Source organism: Halichoerus grypus, chromosome 3 (genome assembly GCF_964656455.1).
Source record: "Halichoerus grypus chromosome 3, mHalGry1.hap1.1, whole genome shotgun sequence".
NCBI lineage: Eukaryota > Metazoa > Chordata > Mammalia > Carnivora > Phocidae > Halichoerus > Halichoerus grypus.
The window spans coordinates 33554651-33577097 of NC_135714.1; the positions used below are offsets into that span (position 1 = coordinate 33554651).

Here is a 22447-nt window from a genome sequence, read left to right on the forward strand (position 1 = left end):
ACATTGCAAATACTATTTCCCAAAATGATTTGTCCATGGAATTTTTTAAAAAATTAAATGACAGTTATTAAGCTGGTAGAGTGTTGCTCTGTTCAAATACTTTTTGCAAAAGTTAACCAAGATCAGTGTTACTCAAACTAGGATTAGCTAGTGGTAACAGATAGCATTTTAAAAGTTAAATAAATAGGGACTGGTGGGGAGGGGGGGCAGCCAGGCTGGGGCCGGGTGAGGGGCTGCCCCTTCTCACCTCCTCCTCCCCCAGGAGAAAGGGCAGCTCTGCCCCCCAGAGTCTTGGAGTCTGTCTGGGCAGGGGTGGAGGGTTCTGAAGAAATGGAGGGGGCAAAGTGGGGAGGGGGTAGAGGGTGAGAATGCAGACAGATTCTGGGAGCCTGAGACTTGAGAGGGACAGATGGGGAGGGTGAGCCAGGAGTGAGGTAAGATTGAGGCAGGGATGGAGAGGCTGAGAGAAGAGACAAAGAAGCACCCCCCCACCCCCCACCCCCCGCACACACAAAAGTTAAAGAGTAGCAAAGAAAAAAAAATCAAAGAAGAGAACATACAGTGAAGATGAGTATTGTATGAAATTTCTGTTAGCTAACTGTGAATGAATAAAGACAGAGGGGGAATTAGGTCATGCCATAAGCTACATTTCTTATGGGTTACAATAAATAGTTTGAAAGCCAGCGACAGAGAAAAACCAATGCGTATAAAAAAAAGTGGGCGTTCCCACAATAATTTTTTTTAAACCTAATAACTGCCCTTGCAAAATTCATTTTCCTGTGGGTAAATGCACACAAGATCGGCAAGTTAAATAAAGCTTCCTTCAGAGTGCTGGGGCATAAGGCTCCGTAGGTTCTGCTTGTGTCCCAGAGGGAATGGTGGTTCAACAGAAGGAAGCATAAAGGTTTCATGAAGAGGCTTTAGAAAGTGAACAGGCAGGGCAGGGCAGCCCAGGGCCAAGGCTGGGTATGTGCTCTCGCCCACCATGCCGGAGGACAGGCTGGGGAGGCAGAGGGCAGGGGTGGGACCACACATCCCCCCATGGAGTCCAGATTCCATCATGTAAGCAGCAGGGGACAACATGTCTCCACCTGTCAGAAAGGTGACTTGGGTTGCAGTTGGCAGGTTATTTGGAGGGGAGTACCAGGCGACACAGAGAAAGATGGGGGTCAGGGATGGGGGTAGAGCGATGGGTGTAAGAAGTGGTAAGAAAAATTATCCCAAACTTAGAAATAAAGGAAAAGGAGGGCTGTCAGCGTCACAGTGGGGGGCAACATCTAATAGGCCCTCCTAAGGGTTGCTCCTTTCTCTAGGACTGCGCTGTCCACGAGGAATACAAGGCAAGCCCCGGAGGTAATTCTAGTTGTAGCTACATTTTTTTTAAGAAAAGGAAAGAGAAGCACGTGAAGTTAATTTTAGTAATATATTTTATTTGATTTCATATGTCTGAAGAATTATCCTTCAACATGTAATCAACATAAAATGTTGTTGTGAGATATTTTACATTCTTTTTTGCAAAATCCTGGTATGTGTTTTACACTTTATAGCACATCTCAATTCAGCCTAGTGGTATTTCAAGGGCTCAAGAGCCACTTGTGATGAGCACCTACTGTCCTGGACAGCCCAGCTCTAGGGAAATGTTATCTTCGTCTGACTTACTTTTTGCTAGTGACTCAGACTCTGTGAGGTTAGCTGTTAATTTATAGAAGATTAATAAGCTGCAATTAATTTCTGCAACTTTATGCCAAAAAAAAATATCCAGATGACCACAAAGGTGATGATTTTATTGCCAGTAGAACATTAATCAATTTTGTATCTAACTTAGCCATCTATCTTAACATTTTCTCTTCTCTGGTTGTTGTTAGGATTTTCTTTCTGGCTTTGGTTTCAGCCATTTGACTAAGATGTGCCTAGGTAGAAAGGAGTGAGTGATCGTGTGTGTATTTAATTCATCCTACTTGAGGTTCTTTGTGACTCTTAAAAACACCTCTGCTTCCTGGTGGCTTAATTAGCCTTTTTTGAAGATTCCCAGCATTTCCTATATTCCTTTGAACTGGCTTTGGTGTCCTATTGGTTTGCTCAATCCTGAGTTAAATAAATCTTTGACATGTTACTCACTGTATATTTTTAAAATTATATTTAAGACAGCCTTATTGAGGTATATAAAACATACAATAAACTGGCACATACTTAAAATATATAATTGGTAAGTTTTGACATAGGTATATACTAGTGAAACATCACCATCGTCAAGATAGTGAATAGATCTGTAACACCCAAACACCAAAACATCCTCTTGCCTCTTTATAATCCCTTGCCTTCTGTCCCTCTCCAGGTAACTGCTGACCTGTTGTCTGTCACTATAGATAAGCTGACCTTGCATTTTTTAGAATTTTATATAAATTAAATCATATAGTATATACTCTTTTTTTGCGGGGGAGGGTCTGGCTTCTTTCACTCAGCACAATTCTTTTTAGATTCAGCCATGTACTTATACATATCAGTAATTCCTTTTTGTGTGTGTGTGTGCCAGTGAAATGATTTACTGACCTAATGAGCCTACAAAAATAATCTCAAATGGCTGGTATCTCATTGTGGTTGTGATTTGGATTTCCCCGATGCTGAGTGATATTAAGCATTTTTTCACGTGTCTGTTGGCCATTTGTATGTCTTCTTTGGAGAAATGTCTGTTCATGTCTTCTGCCCATTTCTTAACTGGATTTTTTGTTTTTTGGGTGTTGAGTTTGATAAGTTCTTTATAGATTTTGGATACCAGCCCTTTATCTGACAAGACATTTGCAAATACCTTCTCCCATTCTGTCGGTTGTGTTTTAGTTCAGTTGACTGTTTCCTTTGCGGTGCAAAAGCTTTTTGTTTTGATGAGGTCGCAATAGTTCATTTTTGCTTTCGCTTTCCTTGCCTGTAGTTGATTCCTTTTTATTGCTGAGGGGATATTTGTTGTATGGATACACCATAATTTGTTTATCTATTCACCTGCTGCTGGATATTTGAATTGTTCCAGCTTCAGTTCTTACTTACTGCACATACGAAAGCCTGTGTTTAACTTTCTGAAAATTATACTTGGATTTAAGTACTAAGGAGACAGAATCATTAGGGCGTGACCACTCCTGGCAGGTAGGGAAGGTAAGAGGACCCCAAGTTGTTGACTCATGCAGCTGATGGCTGAGCCATAACCACAGTGGACTCAGCAGAGTTGAGTGAATGGATGCATGCATGCATACACATGGAAACAAGTGAATGAATGCGTGAACCTAGAAAATAGAGGAGTAAGAATAACTCTGAAAATGGGGCTGGGTGTGTGGATGACACTCTCAGTTCTGACCATGTTGAGTTGAACAGATTTGGTTTGGTATTCCAGCAAATGCATCATGACCCGCTCCATGCTGGGCTGGGCAGCTCAGGGCCCATGAGCTCTGCTGAAGAACGATCTCCAACAGGCCAGGGCGCTCTGTGCAGAAACAGTGAGCCCTTGCCAATGCAGCTGGAGCCATTCATCTAAAGGGGCAGACGTGGCGACACGGGATGGCGACCTGGCCTAGAGAAGCAATCACCTGCAGAGAGAGAGGCAGCCCGTGCCCAGCTGCTTTCTACCCCTGGCCGCCTTCCTCCCCATCCCTCGACCAGTCTGTTCTCCATGTCAGCAAGCCCCCTACTCCACGCTCCAGTTTCCTTAGAGCCTATAATTGTGCATCCCCACACCCCAACCTCCCCACCCCAGGACTTTCAAACATCTCTTCCCCTTTGACATGTTTCCGGTGTAAAATAACGGACTGAATGACAACATTTTCCAGGTTTTATTTTTCCTATTCCCTCTCCCTGCCGCCCGACTCCTCCAGATACGTGAGCGGTGCTACATCCAGTCTGTCACCCACGCTGCGTTCTTTTATTTATAGTCCAAACGATTGTTCCCACATTCAAAGAGATTGAGCCTTTCTGTTCTGAACGAACTATCTGGCTCACTTATTTATATTCAGCCTAAAGTCTGATTTAGTATTTCCACTCTCTGGCCGCCATGTCCCTGCCAACCTGACTCTGCTCCTGGGACGTTTTACCCTCAGAAGAAGGGTCCTTGCTCCAGGGCCCTGAGTTTGTGTTTTTTTTTTTAAGATTTTATTTATTTATTTGACAGAGAGCGGGAGAGAAAGCGAGAGAAAGCACAAGCGGGGAGGCAGCAAACGGAGGGGGAGCTGAGCAGGGAGCCCGATGCGGGGCTCAACCCCAGGACCCTGGGATCATGACCTCAACCGATGGCAGCCACTTAACCAACTGAGCCACCTACGTGCCCCCTGAGTTTAATTATTAATTCCAGTTTTTGATTCCCTGTCTCTTGTTCTCTTTTCTAAAGAGCAGTTCCCCAGCGTACCCTTTGGAAAAGAATTTCCAGTTGAAGTTATATAAAGAAACGTAGGACCCGGTGCCTGCACCCACGGGCTGTGTGCCATTAGGGGAAAAGCAGGGAACAGAACTTGACTGTCTTCTAGGCGAAAGACAGAGGCTGGAGAGCAGGAGGAGAGCAGGAACCTGGGTCCCAGCAGGAAGCGGGGGTGCAGCTCACGCGGACATGTGTGTGACAGCAGGAAGTCTCTGAACCCACTGCTCACTACAGGATAATTTTCATCCATGCTCACTTTTCTAAGAAATAACTCCACCAAACACAATCCATTCCCGGGATTTAATTCAAAGCTGTGATATTTAAACACCAAGTCTGGCTTAATAAGAGAGCTAGAAGACCAGAAAGCCATGGGTTGTGGGGAGTGTCTAAACATCAAGGTTAGCCTTTCAGGAGGCTTCACCTCATCAGTCAAGACTCCCAGGAAACCAATATGGGACAAATTTTCAATATTTAAAGACAAAATGATGCTAACTTCCCATGTATTTAAATTTCTCCTAATTTTTTTTTTAAAGATTTATTTGAGGGAGGGGAGGGGCAAAGGGAGAGGGAGAGAAAGAAGCTCAAGCAGACTCTGCGCTGAGCACGGTGCTGATGTGGGGCTCCATCTCACGACCCTGATATCATGACATGAGCCAAAAGCAAAGGTCGGACGCTCAACCGACTGAGCCACCCAAGCGCCCCTCTCTTAATTTTTTATAATAGGTTACAGTTGGCCCAGGGCAATATTTTAAGGAAATATTACTATCTCAATAAAAACAGTACTACTGGGGGCAATGCATGACACCTCTATGAAAGCACCTCCACATCCCTGCCGTCCTGACAACGACCCCCACTCCAGGTGCAGAATCGGGGACACTAAGAGTCCCCCAACATCAGTGCAAGGGAAGACCCATGATTAAATTGCATATGGTGGGATTCCTACTCCAGTACTGCTCCTCTTGACCGACTCTAGCTCTCAAAAACTTGACATTATTATAGGAGGTGAGAACGCTTGAGTCCCCCATGATGTTTTCTGAATCTTCTCGGCGACTGACTGGGCTACTGTGATATTGTAATAGAAGAAGAAATAGATATTTCGTTTTTGTCCTGGTTCCTGGCACAAAACTCCTAAAACCCATGTAATTTCCTGAATGACAGGAGCATCTTTTGTTATGATATCTGGCCTTAGTCCTTGGTTCCCGACACAAGAACTTTTAAAACCTTCCTAATCTCCAGAGTGTACGGTTCTGTATGCTAATGATATGGCTGCCTTCCCCCTCCCCCAAGGTAGCTTCGGCGGGGGTGGGGGGCTGGTCACCAGAAAGACCAAGGTGTGAATAAAGGGCTGAACTTTCAGCCCCACTCCCAACTCTAGGGAGAGTACAGGGCTGGAGATTGAGTTAATCACCAATGGCCAATGATTTAAGCTATCATACCTACATGATGGAACTCCCATAAAAGAAACCTAAACAACACGGCTTAGACAGCTTCCGGGTTGGTAAATGCATCCAAGGCACGAGGAGGGTCATGTGTCTCAAGCTTTCCAGGGACAGAAGCTCAAAGTCCCGTGATCACAACGCTTCTGGATCTCACCCTATATGCCTCTTTATCTGGCTGTTCATGTGTATCTTTCATAATCAACTGGTAGTAAATAAAGTGTTTCCTTGAGTTCTGTGAGCCATTCTAGCAAATTACCAAACCTGAGAAGGGGTTGTGGGAACCTCTCAACTATAGCTGGCAGGTCAGGAGTAGATGAGTGCCCTCCAGTTGCGACTGGCTTCTGGAGTCGGGGCAGTCTGGAGGGGCTCAGCCCTTGACTTGGGGGGAATGTACTACTCCAGGTGGTTAGTGTCAGAGTTGAATTCAATTGTAGGACACTCAGAACTGGTATCTGCGGAGAACTGGAGAATTGCTTGGTGTGAAAAAACCACACATTTGGCATCAGAAGTGTTCTGTGAGTAGTTGTAACAGATCATAGGCACTACATTATATTCTCAATCACTGAATTTACCACGAAGCCAAAAATCTCTGATGATTACATTTGAGTCAAAGGGTTCAATGTGATGACTTGTGTATGAAAAGCAGTGACTGCCCGTTCATCTGCAGTAACAATAGTCTTTTACAAATTTATCAACCACCTAATCATTTATGGAGCACAGACAGTATGCTAGAAACCAAGCCAGGCTCTGGGTCATAATAGTTACAACTTGCTCTGCTCTGTAAGATACTAATTCATCTTTATGTGGGTTGTTAGGCTATTTCTCCACTAAAACTACTCTTCGTTCTCTTCTTGGAATGCTCCAAGTATTCCAAGAAGATCACAGTGCTTTGAGGACTGACACAGAGAATTAGTGAAGCCAACCATGATTGATCACCCTCAGGCTGCATCCAGAAAGGCCCATTCTTCATCCGGCTTGGGACTCAGGGAAAGCGCAAGATGAAAGTTGTTCAGGGATCATCACTAGAATTTTCTATGCTCTCTTGACAGGACAACCTCAAGCCCCCACCTCACTGGCTGATGTCAAAACATGCGTATGAGAAATGCTGGATTATGCACTGGACCAGTTAGCAAAACAGATGACGCGTTCCTGAGAAGCAATCATTGTCTTCAACTGGACAGCACCGCCATGACAGATCTGCTCGAAAATGCCCTCACACATTCCTTGAGGGAATCTTTTCTTGGACAGTTACTTACAATGTCTCTTCTTAAAGGTTATTCTAAGCTGAAAGTATTAGCAAGCATTCCAGCATGATTAATAGAAGGAAAGGAAGCCATTTCTAAAGAGATAAAATATAACTACAGTGTAAGTCAGCAGAATGGTCAAGTAAATCCCGATGCCTCTGCTTATCATGGGGCTGTATTAAAAAGAAATTAACCCTTGAGGTCAAGATAATACTATGGCAGAGGGAGAGAATTATTGCTTTCCCTGAAGGCTTTTCTTCCTGAGACAAGACAGCATATACCCCAGATTAAACTTCCATCAGCAGATCTTGGAATTCCATCAATCTTTCATTACGGTCTGGCTCAGAGAACCCTCTGACCAGATGTCATTGGGAAGCTCTCCACCCTCCCTACGGAGAGACCCTCCAATTACTCCCCGGGAAAGACACAACAGCCAAGGGAAAAGAGAGATAACTTTCAGATTAGCTCAAAAAACCAAGAGGCCCACTCTTTCTAAATCCCTGTCACCTAGAACAGAATGGCCCTTTATCACTGACAACGGCTACCAATTGAGGAAGGAAGCCGCCTCGGCCCAAGTGCTGCCGTCGCCCACGGTGTGATGGAGCTGAACAGACAGAACAGCCACCACACTCACCCGCGTGCTCGCAAGAGCTCTCTGGAACGCCCTCCCTGCGGTAGACATGCCTTCTGTGTGGGAGCGGCTGCCTCCTTTAGCCAGCGCTAATTCAATTTAAGGCTCGACAAGGGAAGGTGTAGGCTGGAGACAGAAACCACCCCAGAGAGCTGAACAAAGAGAATATCATATAAAGAATTGTAAGTAGGTAATTAACAAGGCAAAAAGGAAAGAAACAGGAAGATGGAGGCAACATGCAATGGGAGGCAGGGGACTGTGACCTGCAGGGTTGATGGAACGAAGCACAGAAGGCGGAGGTGATTCGTCTTCAGACCCCATCAGAATGCTGCTTGTGTCACCTCTTCTGTTGCTGGAGTAGTTGGTTTTCACTTGGCGATCGCCAGCCCAGCTCCATTTCCCAAAGTCCCTTGCAGCTAGCTGGGTGTGGCCAATACAATGTGAACGGAATGTGTGAACCCATGTGACGTGTGCAAGTCCTAGGTCGTCTTTCAACTTAGAGACAAGTCCCCTGGCCTGATCTGACGAGGACGACACTGGAGGGATGGCCCAGCTACAACCCAGAAGGAGCCTGAGCCTGCCTGGCACGGGGCTGTGCTGGGAGACGGGACTGCTCGTTGCAGACTGCTACGGGAGACCATGTCTCCAGTGTTTCAGACAATGGGCTTGAGAACCCCTGGTGCAGCAGTCCGGCCATATCCTATCTGATACACAGAGGGTCAGCTCTAGGAACAGTATCAGGGCTGGCAATGCTTGCAGGTACCCCAATGAATGCTGGTAGAACTGGGGTACAGGTAGGGAAGGAGAAACAGTCAGAAAGGACCTTGCCTTTCTTACAACAACCTCCTACAGCAGCCACAAAGATCCTGATTCTGCTCTGCATGTACTACCACTCTATTGCTCTTTCTCTAGAGGGGAGGAGGGCATCCTGGGTCCCTTATAGCCAGGTCTCTATTCTTCATTTTCTAAACAACCCGCTAAAGATACAAAGCACATTCCTAGCTCAAAGCCATACAAAAAGGGGTCTCAGGGCCACAGTTTGCTTTCAATTCACAACTGTGGTCTTTTTTCATTTTATTTTTTTTATTTTTAAATATTTTTATTTATTTATTTGAGAGAGAGGCACAAGCAGGGGGAACAGCAGAGGGAGACAGAAGCAGGCTCCCCACTAAGCAGGGAGCCTGACGCGGGGCTCATCCCAGGACCCTGGGATCATGACCTGAGCTGAAGGCAGCCACTTAACTGACTGAGCCACTCAGGCACCCCCACAACTGTGGTCTTATCTCTTTAATTAAGAAGCCAGATCTCTAAGGACAGGGACCAGGCCATGGCGTTCAAGGGCCTCCCTGCTGACCCCCGGTTATTTTAGATCATCTGTCATCTCTTGTCAGGATTAACAGACAAGCCTCCTATTTGGACAGATGAGAATCTCAGGAGTCTGGCCTTTGCCCTGTCAGAACCAGAAGGCTCATCTAAGGTAAGTTCCACCCTCTGTCTTTAGTTTCCTAATCTCTAAAAAAGAGGTTGGGAGAGATTGGTATTAAACTGCTTTCTCTTTTCCTTTCTTTTTAAAGATTTTATTTATTTGAGAGAGAGAGTGCACACATAAGCAGGGGGGAGGGACAGAGGGAAAGGGAGAAGCGGACTCCCTGCTGAGCAGGGAGCCTGGCACGGGGCTCAATCCCAGGACCCCAGGATCATGACCCGAGCTGAAGGCAGATGCTTAACCAACTGAGCCACCCAGGCTCCCCTAAGCAGTGTTTTCGAAAGACATCAAAAGACAACAATGGCAGGAAAACAAGAGCAAGAACTATGTGTAACAATAGTCTTCTAAAACAACTTAAACCAGGGTCTTGGTGGCCAAGTCCAGGGGACTATCCTAAGAGATGAGAACAGGAAAAAAAAATTCAGTGTACTTGAGACCCACTATATTCTTCAGATAAAGGTTCTCCGAGATCTTGACCAGATAAAGCAATTATGTCAAAGATAAACTCACTTGGAAAATTATGAATAATCTATCACACCGTTTTTATTAGAAATTATTCATCAAAAATAAAAAAGAAATGTATAAAACATTCTTTAGAAAGAGTGGTTTTGTGATAACTATAAGCATCAATAGTAACATTTAACTTGAGAAAGTACTTTTTATAAAGCACTTGTGCCTGATGGCCGTGGTAGCTGCTATTAATTATGAAGGGATTTTATCTTCATTCTAGCAGGCCCTATAGGTCTCCATTTTTTAATAGTTATTTATTAAAAGCAATTCCAATTTTTCTTAAAAACAAAGACAGCAATCTAGTATGCATTAACTGACCAGAGCAGCGGTTTCCAAAGTGTGTTCCATGTGACTACATTTCCATGAAGGAAAGGGCCCCAGTGAACGTCAGCACATGAAAACCTCTAAGAGGGTCCAGAGTAAAGGGGCCTGTTGCACTCTGTTTAACCCAGTTTTCCAACTGACCCTAGAATCTCTTTTTTTTTCCCCTCAAGGAAAGCGTATGAACGTCTTACTTCATTAGTGCCCCATGGAACACTGCCGTGGAAGTCACTCGGGAAAATGCCACTTCCGGGGTCTAAAACCCTCTGACTATACCCCCCACCCACTTTCCTTTCTCACGGGAAACAGATGGAATCAGCAGATCCTACTGCATGTTGGCAACGTACACAGGGATCTGTGTGCCCAGATCCTTCCCAGTAGACGGGTCCATATCTGCCACAAGGGGAGCGGAGAGTCCCTGTTAAAAGTCCCCTGTGTTCAGAAATCAGTATGGGGTGTTACAGCCAGATACCCTCCTCACCCAAAGTAAACTCTCCCCATAAGCAATTTCTTCAGAGCAAATCAAAACCACTTGAACGCCTTCAGATAGTGCTAAACCCAAAATAACTATAAATTCTGAAATTACTTCGAGCCTCTGGTATGCGTACTTTCCTTCTTCATGTGAACCACCTCAAGAAATCCCCTAAGAGCCCAGCAAACTAATACACTGCCCTGCTTTGATTTTCTGCATGCACCTGACACCACTAACTGACAAGCAGATTATTACAAGGTTAGAGGGGAAGAAAGAAAATGGAATCTCGGGAGCGCCTGCTTGCAAAGCATCAAGCAGAGGGTCAGGTCCATGGTAATGTAAGGGACTACCACTGGCATTACCAGGAAAGTGGTTATCTCAATATTCACCAGAGGAGAACACACAGCCCGAGTTCCAAGGACTGTGCCTCCTGAGTTATAAATCAAATCAACAAGTCTTTGCTGGGCACCTACAGGGCTGGGCTGGATATGTTAAGGGCTGCATTCGTCACACTGTCTTTTCCTCACATTTCATTAAACATATCTTTTTAGAATTCAGAGAGAGAAAGAAAGAGAGGGAAAAAAAAGAAATCCCCTAAGAGATTCCATTTTCTCAGTAAGGAAAGTTACAAAGGAATGCAAAATGGGCTCATTTTTGCAAGCAAAATGAAATGCTTTTATGTTTTATTCATGCAAAGTGAAAACCCCTTTCCTTTGCAGCATTACAAATTGAATTTGCTCTTGTAAATTGCTGTTAAAAAAAAAAGAATCAAAGCAAAAGAAAGTTAAAAAAAAAAAAAAAAGCAGGAATACAAACGCCCCTTCTTCTAGAGAAGGAAAACTCAGGGGACCAATGGGGAGAAACAGAACCTTTCACTGGCAAACGTACTTTTTTAAATTTATTGCTTCCAAAAGCAATCCAACTCAAGGACCCCCCAACCCAATGCAGGAACTTGAGGTCCTGACAGCCATTGTGGAACCCTGAGGGAATTTCTAAATTATACTTATCTGTTAACATTAAGTAAGAATAAGAAGTGGTTTCAAAAACATGGTTAACCCAGCCCACATTTCAAAAACATAAGCAAGGTAATGTGACCGAATTTCCATTGCTGTCACTGGGGGGCAGCGGTGGGGGGCTCTTCTTGCCTTGTAGGATAACTGAAGTCATGAGGAACAGCCCCTCATCCCCTGTAGCAAATGATCAACTGTCTCCGAAACCTCCCTGAGGTCTGACCCCTCCCATATTCACCCTGTCTTTGAAAGAAAGCCGTGTAATTAGCTGTAGCTGCTCGTGTATGTTCCCTCCACGAATCAAGAGCTAACATTCATTAGGCATTCGCCACGTCTCCATCACTGTACCAGTTACGATACACACATAAAAGCGCATATATACACATGCTTTGTGGTCCCTCTTATGAACCTCATTTCACAGACGAGAGAAACTGAGGCTCAGAGCTTGGATAATTTTGTCAGCTGGAGTTTGAATCCTTTGCTCTCTGAACTTGCGGCATTTGGCCTCACTTTAAAAAACTGGGTAGCATGAAAATGTCACCGGTGAAATCTGCTCACAGCCTAACCTTAAGAAAACACAACCCCATCTGGTTGTACATGTATATAATGATCCTCATCGTGGCTCCTGCCTTAAAAACAACCCTGGGGGACACGGACCAGGGAAAGATTGAGCATCTTACATCCTTTCGTTAAGACTAAACATTTCTAATGATGAGCAAACATCATCATGAGGTATTTTCCTTGTAAAATTCATCAATTCATGTCAACTCATCAACCGCAGTGCTACAGTTTTGCCAAGCAAGTGAATGACAGGTGTGTATGCATAAATTATCCACTCATCCCGCCCCCCCCGCCACCGCCCACCCACCATGCACCTGGCCCAACTGCCACCGCGTTCATCACTCTGTGACAGAAGCTCAAAGACACAACTGTGCTCCCAGGAAGGTTCATCCAATCAGAGGTTAGAAGACACTTCAGTTTTCTCTTTTGCAGACCGTTTCTTATGCCTGGTTATAGCAAAAATGCTTGTTCTCAGACTGAGAAGTGCGTAACCATTTTTTCTTTCTGGTTTGGGACTTGGAACTGCATCAGAAGACTACCGAACCCACAAATGCCCAGCCCTGGTAGCCAAAGGCTGGGTGGGATAAGCCAAGGCAGAGCCCCCAAGAGAGGATCTCATGACCCAATAAACCAGAATGCCCAGGAATGGAACCACAAGCCCAGCAGGGTCATCTTTCTCTCGTCTGGGATTTTTACCTCCTTTTGTCCATTTTCAACAAAGCAATAACTAATTATCCTATACCTGATCCCTAAATGCTAGGAGATCCTCGGGTACTTTGGGAGTTGCCAAAGACGAGCTATAATTTAAGAGCTAAATGCATTCAACGTAGCCCAATTACTTAACAATGGTATCCAAGGATGATGTCTGCAATAACCGTCACTTCATTATTTAGAATATATATGTATTTGAACTTCCTTATTTCCAGTCATCCTGGAGAACAGATAATTCAGCACATGTCTAAGAAGCACTTGCTGTAAATAACAAATTTTCAGTAGAATTTCAGAGAAACACACACTGAACGGAATCTTGACGTGACTGGACATTTCAAATGGTAACAAAGTTCAGCCGACCCCAAACCCCAGAAGTTCCTGCTCACCGTGGTTTAATGATCTAAAGCTTGTGGCACAACCTCTCCCTTCAAGCAAGCCCTCTAGGAAGGAAGCACCACTAGGAGGGCTTCTGAAATGGCCAAGATGAACCCAGACTGCAGAGAAGAGGCAAAAAGAAGGGCAGGGGTCCAGAGAGCCTGGGTGAGTTGGCAACTGAGATGAGGAGCATGAGCAGGGGGAGAAATACGCAGAACTCGAAGACAGGATCCAGAGCTGACAACAGGTCTAAGGTTCAGAAACCCTGAAGGGAGGGTTTAGGAGGCAAGGAGAGAGATGTGCTTTCCTTTTTTACATTTCTAAGGACAGTCTGTTGTCCCCTTTGACGTTCAGTGATGGGCAACAACAGCGAGATGACGCTTCAGTGCTGAGGTGACAGGTGACGGCAGCACCCCGCGTACTCACCGGCCATTGTCGCGGCCCACGCCCCACACTCGGATGCTGGCGATGGGCTGAGAGTGGAGCACGGTGCGGTCCATGGGGTCCACCAGGCTGAGCGTGTCGTTCTCCAGGATCAGGTACATGTCTTTCCCCTGGGAGTCAACGAGAAAACAGGCTCTCTTCCTCAGGAATCTATGCTTGGTGACACGGCTATCTAGGGACATCATTGCAACGATCAAAGGAAGCCACGCTTTGAGTTTGTAATTTGTTTTCCTAAGAGGGCAACATCCTCTCCCGACTAAAATATGCATAAATCTTTCGTATGCCTCAAACATACCTAGTTCCTCTCTCCCTCTCCACGCCCTCTGAAATGTGTCCCCAGCCTGCCTTCTAGTCGGCTTTTGTTTTTAATTATTTACAATTCTGAATCTTGGCTCTGAGAAAAAAGGCTAATGGGTGGTTCCCCGGAGAATCTGGTCTTTCGCTAACACCAAGCCTGTCATTCTCATAACCCGTGTCTCTGTCCTTCCTCTCTGGTCAGACCCTACCAGGCCTGCCCCTGACGGCCTTCCCCCGACCGTGACCATTCCATCCCTTCTTGGCGTTGACAGCACTTCACATCTAGGTGATTTGGCTGACCAATCGCAGGTGCATTTGTGACTCGCTTGGTAGTACGACAGCTAACGTTTCTAGAACTTGATCACATCTCAGATATTATGCCACGGGCTTGGGGCACACTGGTTCGCAATCCTTCCAACTTGCCCTGAGAGCTTGGTGTGTTATTATCTCCAATTAACAGGTAGGGAAACTGAGGCTTCAAGGTTAGGCAACTTGCTCCAGAAGCTGGGAGGCCTTGAGCGACACGGGCACTACCGTAATACCAATGCAGGGGGAGGCCGAGGCTTCTCATCGCTTGCATTGCTCCTGTCTCCCCACATGGGCGGCTCTTTGGGGGCAAGAATGCTAGACTATTCAACTTTATTTTCGTTGGAATTCCTCGGGCATAATTTGAGAAATTATTAAACATCTGCTGTTCACTCAAGGACGCTGTCTCCTTTCTTCCAGCCTCAGGTGAGGCCAGCCGCTTGGCGGTCTTCAGGAGATGCAAGATCACTGAGCCTTGGAGAGCTGGGAACGGGGGAGGGGGCAGGTCCCAGGTCCTGCCAGTGCCAAGCAGGTGATGCGCTTTGGGAGAACTGACGGCTGTTTGGGAGAACTGATAGATGTCTGGTGCCTCCTCCCCTCTCTCTGCCCTCCCCCAGGAATGAAGCATTGACTGCAGCCTAAGGGACCTTCCGCCAGGCCCGCTAGTGAGCGGCCCCCAGGACAGCTCCCACCTGGTCACCACCACCCCATCTCCGTGCAGCTGCTTCATGGCAAACACCCTGCAGACACTAACAGACTTTGAAAGCCTCTGTTTTCACGCTTTACGGGATGTCACCCACAGGGAGGCCTGGTCCCCCTCACTGAGCGGGGTGTTGTGTTTCCTTTGGGCTAACTCCGCTTAGAAACCCCCACCGGTCCTCCCAAAGGTCACAGAGACTGTCTTCATGGGTTAACTCGACTGACCCTCCCTGCATTGTTGGGCAGAACCAACGACGACATCCAGCGGGTAGTCTAACATGAGAATGGCTGGGTGAGCGTGGTGTGTCCCTGAACGAAAATACAGCGTGGCTCCTGCGGACTCATTCAGCACATACACGTCTTCCCAGGCTCATCCTATCGCTTTTCCCATCAACACACCGCAGCTCCTGGTTGACCACCATAAAGTCTTGCCAATCGGTTTTTGCTACCAAAACAGCGACGCTGACGCAGCTGTCATCTACAGATGAGACACTCATCCGACGGTCATGGCTTTATTTTCAGTTAGTCACTCAACAGACATTTAAGGAGTTGTGCTGTATGTGGTGGGGCATGGCAAAAAGGCAGAGCTCCTCACCCTCAGTGTTGAGCTCTACTTTGTACACCATGAGCTAGAAGCACTCACTGCCTGAAGAATTTATTGTTCAGAAGACGGAAGAATTGAGAAAAATAGGAATGGCTTAGCGGGGCTAACTAGGTAGGAAGACACAGAGGATTTTCAGGCATGGCTGCCCCCTCGCCCTATATCCCCATACAAAGTTCTCTCTCCTGTAGGTATCCTGCCAATTGGAGATTCCTTTAGAATCTTACTAAGCTCTTCTAAGTACCTGGTGGCAAGTACTTGGTGGTATTCATCAGCCATTCACATGTTAGTATGAATTATCCCAACCTTTCTTCTAAATCCTAGCTGAGATTTGTTCTTTTGGTGGAAGAGTATTTTGACTGAAGGAGAGAGAAGGCAGGTAGATAATCTGGTGGGAAAGACACGTCTGGGTATTTGGGTGGGAGGTGGGAAGTAATGCAGTGAAAGCATGGTAAAGGCAGACACCAAACAGATGTCCTTTTCTTAGACAGGAGAAAATTCTTCCTTCTTTCTCCCCATGCTTGAGATCTAAAAGTCTGGATGGTAATGCAGCTCAGCCCCATTCTAAGGTACGTAGACTCTTCCATGGGAAGCCTTGGGAACCTCCCTCCCTCCCATTATGACAGTGCTGCTCGGGGCTCCAAAGAGCCCCATCCAAGAGCTGCCAATGCTCTGTATGAACTGGGCAAGGTTCGAGAGCAGGGGGCTCACGTAGCGCTCACTATTTCAAGACGCTTTCGATATACCTGTTCTATTGGTCTCAGAGCATGGCAGGCATGTAGCTTTTCTTGTTTGACATGATTTTTATATGAACTGGGTATTTTTACTTATTACTTTCCTTTCTGAAATGATGTCAACTAACATTTCAAAGCAGAATTATTTTGTTCAAAGGGAGAAAGAATATATAGTTATCAATTCTAAAAACTCAGGTATAATATTGATTTTCAGATTATAAAGAAAGCAGAATGTGTTATAAAAGGATAATGCATCAACTTTTAGAGTACAAGGGACATCAGCATTTTTGTGTGTATGTGTAAGGGTCACATTCCCCTTTGAGAACATACTTTCAGAGAGCATCTCCTTTCCTCCTTATATAATGGTGTGTCCAGTTTTGCATGCAAGTTTAGGGGTTTCTGGACCCTAGCACCCATCCATACATCCCTGGGACTTGGGGATACCGGTCAGACCCTGTCGTGTAGACACGGACAAATGTTCTCTCCCAGGGCCCAGTTCTCACCGGAATCTGGCAGAGCGAACAGGTAAATCAAAGGGTACACCACGCCCACCCTACCTGTCTTTCTGGGGAAATGCACCCGATAAATTCCCTCAGTAGCACATCTCGCAGAGCTCTGGGGGTGCGCAAAGCACAGCAGAGTGTGAGCGAGACTGCCGTTAATTCTTTCCATGTGTTACTCACCTCTCCCCAGATGCCGACTGTGTCCCGGATGTCATTTTTGCAGTAAGAAAGCTGCCTGATACAGTTGTTGACTGCAACGCTACTTTTGCCAGGGGCGAGGTCCTCCTCTGCCATTTCCACCCATCCCAGAGAGCGCACAGCGAAACACTGCAAGACAAAGCACAGGGCATGAAGGCGCGCACTGACCACGGCCGAGCTCCACCGACTTACCAAGATCCCCTGCCGGGTATGCCTAATGCATCTGCAATCACTACATAATGGCCCGATCATCGAATCCAGCAAACGAATCCTCTATTGCTAGAAAATTAAATTGTGACTGCCTTTCGCTATTTTTTTTTAAGATTTTATTTATTCATTTGAGACACAGAGATACAGAGAGAGAGAGAGAGCATGAGCAGGGGGGAGAGGCAGAGGGAGAGGGAGAAGCAGGCTCCCCGCTAAGCCAGGAGCCCGATTTGCGCCTCGATCCCAGGACCCTGGGATCATGACCTGAGCTGAAGGCAGAGGCTTAACGACTGAGCCACCCAGGTGCCCCCTGCCTTTTGCTCTTAAAAAAATGTAGTGATGGGGCGCCTGGGTGGCGCAGTTGGTTAAACATGTGCCTTTGGCTCGGGTCCTGCGATCGAGCCCCACATCAGTCTCCCTGCTCAGCACAGAGCCTGCTTCTCCCTCTCCCTTGGCCACTCCCCCTGCTTGTGCTCTCTTTCTCTCTCTCTCTGTTAAATAAATAAATAACATCTTTAAAAAATGTAGTGATAAATACCTTCTTGCCTACTTTTCTGTATATCTGTGTGTGTTCAGATTTTTTTCTTGGAGTAGATTACTAGAAGTAGAATTACAGGGCTAATGAGTATGAGGATTTTTAAGCTCCTTTATCTATGATAAGGCAGGTTTTTTTTTTTTAAAATAGTAAGAAATGCAACACCCATGAGATCTGCTATGTGTTAAACACCCAGAAAAAGACAATGGGAGAGAGAAAGAATTAAATACATGTTTGGCACTTGTTTCTAATAATGATGAAGCAAAATGTATTCTCTCGTACCCAGAAATGAGGGAAGATGGGAAAAATGTGCTTTCCTGATACTAGGTCTCAGGTTCCATAGCATCTGTAATTAGCACCAAATCCTGAAAGCCTGCACAATGCACAAGCTCGCGAGACACCCTATTCTTTTATCCTTTCGAGATATTTTGATATCACACTCCTTGCCTTCCTTTCTAAAGTTCAGTCATCCAATTGTTTCAAAATATAAAAAGTATCATATGCATGTTACAACAAGAAAATTCAAAGATGTATAAAAAAAGGGAAACTCATGGGACATGCGAGGGCTAATTCGGCCACAGATCTGCTTGCTGCCAATTGCCAGGGACACCAGGTAGCCGGAATGGGGGTCCCTCCCAAGCTGCACAAGAGCTGAAGAAGCCGCCTACCTCCCCAGCAGGGGCGGGGCAGACAAGGGGCCACGTGTCTGCGGGGTGGGGGGAGCCGGCAGGCTGGCTCTCAGAGTTATCTTGTAAAGTTTCCAGAGTGAACTTCATAATCAGACTGATAGAGGAGGCAGCTGGCTAGACAGGAGCACTGAGCAGGACTGGCCGGCTGTTGAAAAGGCAGAAATTGCCAACCATCTCCGGAACGCAAACAGCGGGGCAAAACCCCAGGAGCATGCATCGTTCTTTCCTATAACCGCTGTCCTAGAGTACCCTCTGGCTTCATTATACCACATTTACATTGAGGTGTTGATCCCCCCCCCCCCCGCCCCACAGGGCATAGCTGCCCTGGCAGTTCCAACAAGGACCACATAGGGCCAAAACCTCCCCTTCCCCACCGGTGGGAGGAGTCCCTTAGGTGACGGGAGTCTCCCTCGGCCCGAGATGGCCCTCGCTCTGACCTCATAACTCATGCAAGTCTATAAACCAAGTAACCCTGACTCCCTATGAAGCAGCCACCTCTCGGCCCGCCTGCTAGCCCACCTACAGTGTACTTTTGCTCTGAAAACTGTTAAATGCTTGCTTGCGTGAGTTTGGCTCTGAATTCCTTCTCGGCCAAACTCAAGAACCAAGCGAGGGAACAGGACTCGCCGCTAACCAAAGGAAGAAATGCTACACACCGTCCCAAAGTGACCACATTCGGTTCAGTTCAACCTTCCCTGTCTCATGCCCATGCCCCTACCGGCTGCCTCCTGCCTGAGTTGCTAACCACACTTTCAAGGGGGGAAAAAACCCCACCCAAATACCAAAGACAATCTATTTAAGGAAACAGCACACAGATCCTCCTGTCCTAGAGGGGACGCAGGGAGGTATCTGCAAAACCACCCGGAACAGAACACCAGCCCTGCCTGACGGTGGATACGATGCCTTCTACAAAGACACCAAAAGGAGAAGGTCCTTGGGACAGCCGCCAAAGCTACTCAGCACTCCATGTCCTGAGGGAAGTTCCTGGAAGACACCCTCACGTTTCATCTGTGCCTGTGCATCTGCTGCAGGGAAACCAGCCCAAGGGGAAGAGGAGGCCCACAGGCACCAGGGCCGGCTGGGGACCCGCTGAGGGCGGCCTCGGTCGGCAGCTGGCCTGCCCCCCCCGTCTGCAGCTCTGCCCCCTCCGCCTGAGACCGAGCTGTGCTTCTCCCGATGGATATGTCAGCTCCACGCACCACAGCCCACCTTCCCCTGTTCACGACTTCCAGGGGCTCTGCCCTAAGTGTCCCTTTCTGCCTCCTGCAGGAAGCACCGTGTAGCTCACCAACCTCCCTGCCAGTCAGTAAAAGCACACGCCACAACCCACCCGAGCCTGCCATGCTCATCTTGTTACCGCCCGCCTTCTAATGAAAAACTCGGCTTTCCCGCCTTCGCCAAAAAAGTGTGTGGTTTGTCCACACACCACCAGGCGGTTCTCAGACCGGGGGTCCTACAGTTCAACTCAGTTCTGACTCTACCTGCTGACAGCATCAGATCCCACAGGTTAAGGGGCTGGTCCTACAAGACTGTCCCCCGGCAAGTCCCCCCCGCCGACTTCAGATGCCAGTCACAAGCCCAGGTTAGAGATTGGAGGTTCCAACAACTCGCTCCCCAGCTTTGATTAATTTGCTAGAGCAGCTCACAGAACTCAGAAACATTTTACTTACTAGCTTCCACACCTGCTCCGGGCAACCCTATTCTCCCCACTCTGCATATGTTCACCATCTTTTGGGGTTTGTATGCAGGCTGCATTACAAGGGCATGATTGATCAAACCACTGGTCATTGGTGATGGAACTCAATCTCCAGCCTTCTCGCCCCTCCCCAGGAGCCAGGGGGTGGGGGGTTGGGGGTGGGACTGAAAGTTCAACTCTCGAAACACCTGGTGGGGTCCACTGGTGAGCAGCCCCCAGCCTTAGGTGCTCTCCAAACATCACATCATTCACATAACAAAAGACCCTTCCTCTCAGCACTTAGGAAATTCCAAGGGTTTGGGGAGCTGTGAGCCAGGAACCAAAGACCAAACATATGAGAAATATATCTTAACAACCAAATACATATTTTTCTTATACATCACAGTATCACACTCCTCTAGTGCTCTCCTCCAGCAGCAAAAAAGAAATGGAAACTCTCCCAGTTTGGAGAACAGGTTTATCATCCCAACCTACTTTAATAGCAGAAAATAAGCACCGCATAGTTGTATCAGCTGACACAACAAACAAGACATTGTTCAAATGTCAAAGGTATTAATTCATTTACTCCTTATTTTAATCCTTTGATTATTAATAATCAAATTAATCAAATCCAATAATCAAATAGGATTATTATTCGATTAATAATAATCCTATTATTTTAAATAATTATTTGTGTGTATCCATTTTATAGGTGAGGAAAGAGAATGAAGCACAAGGCCAGTAAGTGGAGAACTCAGGGTTCTGGACTCCCACTCTTTTTTTTTTTTGGTAGTTTTTAATTTTATTATGTTATGTTAGTCACCATACAATACATCATTGGTTTTTGATGTAGTGATCCATGATCCATTGTTTTCGTATAACACCCAGTGCTCCATGCAGTACGTGCCTTCCTTAATACCCATCACCGGGCTAACCAATCCCCCCTCCCCCCTCCCCTCTAAAACCCTGTTTGTTTCTCAGGTCCATAGTCTCTCATGGTTCATCTCTCCCTCCAATTCCCCCTGCCCATTTTTCCCTTCCTTCTCCTAATGTCCTCCATGTTATTCCTTATGTTCCACAAATAAATGAAACCATATGATAGTTGACTTTCTCTGCTTGACTTATTTCACTTAGCATAATCTCCTCCAGTCCCATCCATGTTGATGTAAAAGTTGGGTATTCATCTTTTCTGATGGCTGAGTAATATTCCATTGTATATATGGACCACATCTTCTTTATCCATTCATCTGTTGAAGGGCATCTCAGCTCTTTCCACAGTTTGGCTATTGCGGACATTGCTGCTATGAACATTGGGGTGCGTATGGCCCTTCTTTTCACTACATCTGTGTCTTTGGGGTAAATACCCAGTAGTGCAATTGCTGGGTCATAGGGTAGCTCTATTTTTAAATTTTTGAGGAACCTCCACACTGTTTTCCAAAGTGGCTGTACCAACTTGCATTCCCACCAACAATGTAAGAGGGTTCCCCTTTCTCCACAACCTCTCCAACATTTGTTGTTTCTTTCCCTGTCCATTTTTGTCTGGGCTCCCACTCTTAACCACTCTCTACATGCTTGAGATTTTACTGGAAGGACAGGGTCAGATGGGGCTACGTCCACAGAAAGGCTCAAGAGCAGTCAGCAACATTGGTATAGTTTTGAGTGTATATGGCCCAGAGCAGGGACAGCCTGGTTAAAATCTTAGCTCTGATTTACTGGTACTGTGATCTTGCCAAGTGATTTATAAAATCCCAATCTTTTTTCATTTATAAAAATGGAAAGAAAACTCAGTGAACATTTGTTGAATGGAAAGAGCAAATGAACAGAGTGCTACAATAAATCTTAGCTGGAGTCATTAAAGGGGGGAAAATGAAAGGATATGATTCGTAGTGAGTGGGACCACACATTCCAATTGTCCCCAGGACAGTTCTGGTTTATGTTTGTTGTTCTAGCAAAATTACTGAGTGGATCCTTTTACTCTCAATAGGGTCCCAGTTTGGATAATAAATTATTATAGTCACTCTGGTCAAATTCCAGTGAATTCAGCCTCTGGTGTGGAAAACGGAGGTTTGGATGGGCTACTGTGATATGCCCAAGCGGAAATAGGGTTCAAGATCAACAGAAGCTGCTATCAGTTGAGCATCTGGTGATCCCAGCAGAGGTGAACAGTAAAACACTGCGGGGTGGTCATATGCCCTTAAAACTAGAAGCCAGGAACACATTTCCCCACTCTCTTTAATTGCCTGCTACAAAATCCTACAGCCTGTAAATACTCAAAAGAATTTATTAACAACAAGGAAGGTAAAAAAGAATATTGGCTGCTTTTTGTCCCTTTAGTTCAAGAATACTTGGATCTCAATTTAAACAAGCTCACTAAAATTCAAGGGTATTCTTCTTGGCTAAGAAATG

General features: G+C 46.1%; 1 protein-coding gene across 9 annotated transcripts in view; it reads right to left on the reverse strand.

Annotated features, from left to right (window-relative positions):
* The window catches only part of APBB2 (amyloid beta precursor protein binding family B member 2), a 353214-nt gene that overhangs the window by 52339 nt on the left and 278428 nt on the right, over nt 1-22447 (reverse strand). For all 9 annotated transcript variants that reach the window (XM_078068550.1, XM_078068548.1, XM_078068549.1 and 6 more), the window contains 2 exons: nt 16918-17064; nt 13580-13707 (listed from right to left, as the gene is read on the reverse strand). In XM_078068550.1, the coding sequence (XP_077924676.1) occupies nt 13580-13707; nt 16918-17064 (275 nt within the window). The remainder of the gene's footprint in view (nt 1-13579; nt 13708-16917; nt 17065-22447) is intronic.